Source organism: Lycium barbarum, chromosome 12 (assembly GCF_019175385.1).
Source record: "Lycium barbarum isolate Lr01 chromosome 12, ASM1917538v2, whole genome shotgun sequence".
In the NCBI taxonomy this organism is placed as follows: Eukaryota; Viridiplantae; Streptophyta; class Magnoliopsida; order Solanales; family Solanaceae; genus Lycium; species Lycium barbarum.
This window is the reverse complement of record NC_083348.1, coordinates 91,945,021-91,953,627: the sequence shown is the minus strand read 5'-3', so window position 1 is coordinate 91,953,627 and position 8,607 is coordinate 91,945,021. Positions and strand designations below refer to the sequence as shown.

The window sequence follows — 8,607 nt, the reverse complement described above, 5'->3', positions numbered from 1 at the left end:
ATTAGAATATTCTGGGAATTGGAATAATTCAGTTGTTACTTGTTAGAATGTAATCTGTGTAATATTACAAAAATAAAGTCAATCTATTAAGTAAATCTTTGCCAGTCAAAAGATCATTTATAAATACTCATTACTATTCAAATGAAAACCCCCATAGAAAAGTACAAAGAACAGAGAAAATAAAAATAAAAAAGGGAGGTGTTTTTGAAGGAAGAAAAAAATAAATAAATTTAGGAGTAAGTTTTAAGGAAGAAAGCAATAATATTTGTGTGTTTTCTTTACCCCTATCTGTCTCTCATTCAATGCTTAACCAAACTCAACACCACTCTTTTTTCTCTCCTTTCAACCCTTTTCCCATTTCTTCCCTATCTCCTCATCCACCTTCTTCCTCCTCTCTTTCTATCCAGGTACTTTAATTTCTTCTTCTTTTAAACCCCCAAAGTTTTAATCTTTTTGTGTTGTCAATTAACGGTTTTTCTTAATGTTGTTGAAAAACAGGGAATGGACTGTGTGGAGGGAGCGTTGAAAAGCAGTTTTATGCCTGAGACACCGTTGAAAATGACCCAAAACCAGGCCTATGGGGATGACTTGTTGACCACCGGTAACGGTCAAAGCGAAGACTTCTTTGTTGACGACCTTCTTGACTTTAATGGCTTTGTTGAAGGTGAAGGAGACCAAGTACAGGAAGAAGAAAATCAACGGGGAGAAGAAGATAACTCTGTTCACAAACCATTCCCTGTTTCGCCTCTGGAAAAAACAGAGGGTAAAGAAGTTGAGGTTGAAAAGGACATAGTCACCATTTCGGTTCCTGTTAAAGAAGATTTTGCTTCTCTTCCTGTTAGTGAACTCACTGTTCCGGTAAGTTTTTGCTATAAAGTTTGGTTTTTTATGAAAAGAAACGTTTTTGTTTTTAAAGTAGTTCTTAAACTGAAGGAAAAAAAACGGTTTTTTTTTTTTTAAATTTTTTTCTACAGGCGGATGACTTGGATAGCCTTGAATGGTTGTCTCATTTTGTTGAAGACTCGTTTACTGGATACTCACATGCTTATCCAGCCGGAAAATTACCGGTTAAGCCAGTTGAGAACCAGTCAAGCCATGGAGAAACTCCGGTTCAAGAGAAGTCGTCCTGTTTTGCAACACCGGTTCAAACCAAAGCCAGAACCAAGCGTGGAAGGACAAGCATTCGAGTTTGGCCATGCGGTTCAGGTTCATTAACCGAGTCATCTTCTTCTTCATCTTTATCTTCATCTTCATCCACAACAACTATGTCTTCATCTCCTGCTACACCTTGGGTCCTTTACCCAACTCCGGTTCATACTGCCGAGTCACCAGGCAAACCGCTTGCAAAAAAACCAAAGAAAAAACAGTCTGTTCAGGGTGGAAATGGGCCACAGCAACCACGGCGGTGCAGTCATTGTGGGGTTCAGAAAACCCCACAGTGGAGAGCCGGTCCAATGGGTGCAAAAACTCTTTGTAACGCTTGTGGGGTCCGCTACAAATCGGGTCGGCTGTTACCCGAATACCGACCCGCATGCAGCCCGACGTTTTCCAGTGAGTTGCATTCGAACAATCACAGGAAAGTTTTGGAGATGCGGAGAAAGAAGGAATCAGAAGAAAGCGGTTTAGCTCACCCGGTTCAGAGTTTTTGAAGATGTTTTAATCATTTTAAGAAAAAAAATAGAGGTGCTTGCAGTGTAGGGAATTTTAATTTTAGTTAGGAAAAAAGAAAAAAGAGAACCGGAGTGAAGGTAGTAGAAGGTAAAAAAACAGAGCAGGTTTAGTAAGAGAGTTAGACCCGGTTTAGATTGTACATTCCTAACATGGACCCATGATTTGGTGAGGTAGGTTTCGAAGTTTAGTGTAACGGATGAGAAGTCTTTGATGTACTTTCCCTGATAAAATTCCCAGAAAAAAAGAAGGAAAAGAAACGCTTTTTTCAGAAAAAAAAGAAGGAGAGTCTTCTTATTGCGTAGTCATGTTTTTATTCTTTGTTATTGGTGTTTGTATTATTGTGCAAAAAAATAGGAGGGAAAAAGCAAGATGACAAGTGCATTTGGAACGTTTCAACTTTTAGTAAGTAGGCCGTTGAAGAGTGAGGATTATATGAGCCTTTTAGGGTTAGCACTGAACATCATCCCAATTCCGAAATATTCATGGCTTGAGCCATAAGCATTCGCCTAATCCTAACCAATTGATTTTGCACTACCGGTACTATATTTCTAAGTTTTTCACTATTTCGTTTTGTTCTTTTCTTTAGTTTACAATTTGTTTCGTTATAAACAAATGGAAAAATGAAATCAAAGAGATTAGTGATATTTTGGGGTGGTCCACACTATTTGGTTAGACAATTCAAAGACACATGGTTAAAATCCATACCAAAATTTCTTTGTGACCGATAAATACGTATCTTACTTTTTAGGAACCTCTTTTGGTAGAGGAGAGGAATCACAAGCTTTTCGTGTAGAAAGTTGAAGAGCAGAGTCTTACAAAGAGAAGTGTGAAAAAAAAAAGTCTTACAAAGAGAAGACAGTTTGCAGGGACTGTGGCTGCTAATAGGGGCGCGCTTTTCTAGTTTAATTTTGTTATGGTTTCACTTCATACTCTAGCATTAACAGTCTTTGACATGGACATATCCTTCTCCCATTCTTTCCTTCAATATTAGTTTCTTGCTAATATGATCATTGGAGTGGAAAATACTTCTGGTGATAATGCTTACTTTGAACCCATTGACTGTCAATTGTAATTAAATGATGGAATTTTCTATATCATTAGTGAATGAATTCTGATCCATAGACACAGCAAAACTAGATAAGAAACTTCATCTAAATTTGAGACATTGACGGCTCAATTTATAATAATTTTATATTAGTAAGTAGTACTAGGCAACCTTATATCTATTCGATTCTCCTTTACATTTTCATATGCATTACTACTATTTAGCATATGGTGACACTCCCATATATCTACTCGTACAATTCTAGGCAAGTTCTTGCACGCGATCGCCTAACTTATCACGTGATCATACATACACTATTAAATAGTATTAGTGGCATGTGGGATTGTTCACAATATTTTGAGCAACTCAAGAAGAGAGGGCATTAGAGTTTCCCAAAACTAGAAAGTAACACTAAATTTAATTAGTCAAAAATTGGATTTAGAATGCTAATTTGCTTGAGATTAATCAATTCACAATCCACAATCCACAATTGATTAAAGAACGCATGCCGTTTGTCAGTGATTGTGCTCTGACTTTCACAATATCTATGTCATTAGTATTTAAATTTAGAAGCTCTAATCAATGATTGATTAGGTGGTATCCAAAGTAATTAGTCAAAGTAATTAGTGGAGGTGATGTATGCTACAGTATATTTCAGACATGTTTTCTAAATAGGTGTTCCCATTAAATTGATTGGTGTTAAAAGAAATGGATACTGATTCTAACTTAACTCGAAAAGTTAGTCCATGGATAAAGTATTATCCGAGAACATATAAAGAGACTAGCATCCCATTAACCGCTGATGTGAAACTTCATCACACCCCAAGCCTCATAGCTAGGGCTGAAATCTGGAGCAACAATTTAATGTTGGGGCCCATTATTGGGGTGGGACGGGTCCTACTTTGATACCATGTTAAATAAATTTTGAGTCTAACTCAATTCTAAAAAATTAGCTTACGAGGTGAGGATTGTCCAAGATCATATAACAAGATCTAGACCACCCATTTCATTAACCACCAACGTGAGACTTCTTCACAATAAGCTAAGAAGAGTAGGTTAAATAACACTTTTCCCTCCGTCTTATTTTATTTGGCCATATTAACTTGACACTTATCTTAAGAAAGTATGTATTACAAGTTTATTTTACTAAATTAATCTTATTGATTATATTTTGAAAATCTAACTTTGATTACTACTCCCTCAGGTTCATAATAAATGTCCACTTAGCCTTTTTGTTTTTGTTCAAAACAAGTGGCTACTTACATAATCAAGGAGGAATATTAATTATTTTCTTCACAATTCACCTCTACTTAGATAAGTGAGTTTTTATTTAATAAAGAAACTATATTAATTAGGCAGTATTTAATTAAGGATAGTTTAGTTATATACCTATTTTTTAGGGTGGGTACTTATTAAGGGGTGTGCTAAAGGCTAACTGGACGCTTATTTTGAACCGAAGGAGTAGTATTTTATATAGTTATTTAGTGATAACTATATAAAAAAGAGGTGCAAAGAGGAGGTGCGAGGATGCGCCAGTAAGGAGGTGTGAGAGGTTGACTGTAGTAGGGTTTAGGAGAGTTAGGGGTAGGCCGAAGAAGAATTGGGGGGAGGTGATTAGCAGGACATGGAAAAGCTTCAGCTGACTGAGGACATGATCTTATATAGAAAGGTATGGAGGTCGAGGATTAGGGTAGAAGTTTAATGGATAACTAAGTAGTGTCGCACTTTGTGTGGGAGAGGATACGAGCTAGCCTACTCCTCTCCTCTTACCTTTTTTTTATTAATATTATTTAGTTATAGTGTAGTTCTTATGTTTTGCAGTACTATTTAGCTATCGCGTGGTTGCTTACTCTTCAATATGTATTATCATATGTTGCTGCATTTGTTCTGTATTTTTTATTTTGAGCCAAGGGTTTCGGAAACAACTTCTCTATTCCACAAAGATAGAGGTAAGGTCTGTGTACATACTACCCTCCCCAAGCCCCACCTATGAGATTACACTGGGTATGTTATTGTTGTTTAATGATAAGGGTAATATTGGTAGAATATAATAAATTTTTCTAGATTTGTTTAAATGGACAAATAAAATTAATATCTTTTTAGTATAAGGACCAAGTAAAATGAAACGGAGTACTGCCTCCATCTCAAATTATTTGTCATCCTCACTAAACATACTTGTCACTTTAAAAAATCAAGATAAAATTAAGTTGCTTTTCCCATTTTACCGTTTGTGTTAGTTATAGCATTTAAGAGGGAGTACATCAACGATGAAGTTGACATACATATATAATACAATAATTATTTATTTAGGAAAGATAACATAGTGAAATATTTTAAGAGGGAAAATAGTCAAAACGTTACTGTCACGATCCGACTCGGGGCCGCGACGAGCACCCGGTGCTAACCCACCCGAGCACCCTCTTAGCTTACTCTTATACTTACATCTAGGTGAGCCACATAATTATACATACATTTCCATTCATTCGTCAACTAGTCCCAATTTGGAAAACGGTACATTTATATCACCATAGGCATCTATGCCACATCAATGTACGTGGGCCAACGCGGCCGACAAAATGATATACAAAACATAGGCCGACAAGGCCGGACATGTCTAACCATACACACATGACTACGAGCATCTCAGGAGAGTATAACGTATCACATAAGCGGGACAGGACCCCACTATGCCCATAATTATATACACAAAAGAATAAGTACCCAAAAGCTATGACTCCGGAAGAAATGGAGCTCTGCTATGTAATCTCCGAATAGGCAGCTATGGATCAAGTCTGTCTCCCTGTGCACCTGCGGGCATGTCGCAGCGTCCACAAACAAAAGGACGTCAGTACGAAGAATGTACTGAGTATGTAAAGCATGAGCAACATCGATAAATAAGCATCATGAACAACATATGAAATAACATAGGAGGGGGAGACAATAATATCATCGTCATAGCACTTACCTGCCTTTCGTAGGACTTTCCATTTTTCATACGTATTTGTACACCTACGTCATCATCCGTATTCCATAATAGTACTCGTACCACACTTGTGCTCATGTTCGTGTACATGCCCTTATTCGTATTCTTATACATAGTCTTATCACATTCATATTCATATTATATACATAGTCATTTCATATACATAACATTTACATAACATACCCGACCTCATGGGATCGGTGTTTCATACATACTTGGCCAACCAAGGCTCAAGGTTACTCATACCTGGCCCTACCAAGGCTTCAGGGTTATCCGTACCATCTGCAGAGGTGTGCGCGCGTTTCGTAATCGTATACATACTTTATACATATTCATATACATATATCCTACCCGGCGTTATAAGCTCGGGGCGTCATTATAGCCCTTCATAGGCACAAGTAAGTATAATAGCCCGTAGGCACCTTTAGCATCATTATTATTATCATCGTTATCGCTACATCTTTATCTTAGGCTTACTCGTCATATGGGGTGCATAGTACAATCGTAGTACATATCAAGGATTGTGAGCTTATGAGCTCGGAATGTCAATCATTTGGAGACAACATACTCATATAGAGGATTTAAGAGTTTGGCCAAAGAACCATGCCTTATGAAAGAAGGGTTAGCCTTACATAACTTTTCGTCGAACTATCTTACACTTGCACGTACTCCTCCGATGCTCACGTTTCTACCTTTATTAAAGTCGTACCATCATTAGAATCGACAATTAGCACACATGGATAAAACTAGATAAAATCGGACAACATTTCCTTTATTTATACGACATTCCTCCATATCGTAATTCAACTTCCAAACGTCAACAATACATTCACAACATCATAATAATAGCCTTTAGTCATCTACATCATCCACATTCTTAATTCACTTCCATTTATCCTTATTTATGGTCACAACACCCAACTTCGTCCATTCATATACAATGTCTATTTCATGATCTTAACGTCATTTATAACACATTCATATCACAACACAACAACAATCATGATTCAATTCAAACTATGTCTCAAAAACGTCACTATTCATCATTCATAGCCCATTTTGCTATTCTCTTCTAATGACCAAGCATTTTAACTCTCAAATACCTTAAACAACATATAATATCATGAATCTTACCTTAGATGTTGTAGGAACAAGCTTTAGTTGATAATATTCCACTTTGAGCAAAACCCTAGTTTTTCTCCATTTGGATTTCTTGACTTTAGATGATCCTTGATGGGTTCTTACTCTTGATTCACTTATTTAATGTTGTTGATGGCTTATAATCCTTGAAAACTTGTATAACAAATGTAGAGAGATGTTTTAGAGAGAGGGAGGAAATGTTGAAATGATTTCGTGAACTTGGTCCTTTATTTAATAACATTCCACTGATCCGTCGGGTTCCACTATACGGTCCGTATAATGGCTATACGGTCCGTATAATAGACCGTGAAATGGGTCTGCCTGCACCCTTTCACTGTGACCATTTGACGGTTCGTTATACGGTCCGTATAACTGACCGTAAAATTCCACCAGCAACCAACCTCCACTGTGATGGTTTTACGGTCCATTATACGGTCCGTAAAACATTATACGGTCCGTATAATGAGCCGTAAAACTCATCAGTTCACTGAACTTATTCTCATCACTTCGTTTGATCTCCGATCTTTGCGGAACCTTCTTAACACTTGTTCAACACTTCAATACCAATCTAAGGGACGTTATAACTCTTCTCCAAGACATCACTAAGTCCTGGCTAACTCGTTGCTCGTAATCCCTTTCCGATATTCATTCACTTGCGTACCAACGGAAAATTTCCGAGGTGTAACAGTTACCATGGTTAATATTTTTCTGAAGGGATTTTAAATGAAAAAACATGATAACGATTTTGAGACAGAGGTACTATCTGTAATTGTTTTTCATATATAGGATAAGCTCAAGAGGATTTGCTCCAACAAAAACCGAGCTAGAGCCCGTTTGGATTGGCTTATAAGTTGCTTATAAGCTGTTTTCAGCTTTTTTTAGTGTTTGACTGGCCAGTTTAAAGCCATTTTGTGCATAAAATAAGCCCAAAAAAATAATTAGGCCCGTTTGACTTAGCTTATCTAAAACAGCTTATAAGCTGAAAACAGCTTATAAGCCAAAAAAAATAAGTTAAGCTACCCCAACTTATTTTTTTTGACTTATAAACTGTTTTTTTTAAGCCCAGCCAAACAGACTCTTAGTAAACAATAGCAAGTTGAAGTGCTTAAGTGAGCGACTAATACATATCCATTTAGAAAATAGAATGCATGATCAAAGGAAACTAAAAATGGCTTCTTTAGGTAAAAGCAATATAAAATTTCTGACATCATCATTAATAAACTAATCTAACCATGCAGACCAAGTTATGAAAGATGACTATAGGGGAAATAAGGTGACCTATTTACCATTATGTTTACCCACAGAATTATAAGGGTTGGGTGGAAAATTCTCGCAGTGGCGCTGTCCCAACCACTTTCTCCAGACGGTCTTATGTATTATGACTTCTTTATCAACAAGCAAATCTAACCCACCTAGCTAAACGTGAAAGGATTAAGGAGTGATAAGTCGGTAAGGTTAGTAATTGATCAAATATTGATGTTTTGTTACTTTCAAAACTCGTTTCATGACCGAAAAAATAGAGAGAGAAAATATTGTCCAAATTTTGTTAATTTTAAGGTGAAAAGTGTATAGAAATCCTCGATTAGTGAAGAAAATTGAAGGCATGACTCTTTCTGTCAAGTTATATTTTTCTTGACTGCTAGACGGCCTACGCCCGTGCTGCGCACGGGTCCAACACCTTAGATTATAGTGTATCTATGTGAATGTAGTTGTGTTTGGATAGTGATAATATATATATCTATATATATATATATATATATATATATAT

The 8,607-nt window shown here is 36.6% G+C and overlaps 2 protein-coding genes across 2 annotated transcripts in view; both read left to right on the top strand.

The window, feature by feature from the left end:
* The first annotated feature begins 250 nt into the window (after window positions 1-250).
* On the top strand, window positions 251-1,972 carry LOC132623569 (GATA transcription factor 5-like). Its single transcript, XM_060338348.1, has 3 exons — window positions 251-407; window positions 499-858; window positions 975-1,972. Exons 1-3 carry the CDS (start codon window positions 303-305, stop codon window positions 1,647-1,649), a joined length of 1,140 nt encoding a protein of 379 aa, XP_060194331.1. The 5' UTR covers window positions 251-302; the 3' UTR covers window positions 1,650-1,972.
* A 2,368-nt stretch (window positions 1,973-4,340) lies between these two features.
* Window positions 4,341-8,607, top strand: part of LOC132624653 (leucine-rich repeat extensin-like protein 3) — a 29,489-nt gene continuing 25,222 nt past the window's right edge. The window contains exon 1 of the mRNA XM_060339397.1: window positions 4,341-4,385. Coding sequence (XP_060195380.1) covers window positions 4,341-4,385 — 45 coding nt within the window. The remainder of the gene's footprint in view (window positions 4,386-8,607) is intronic.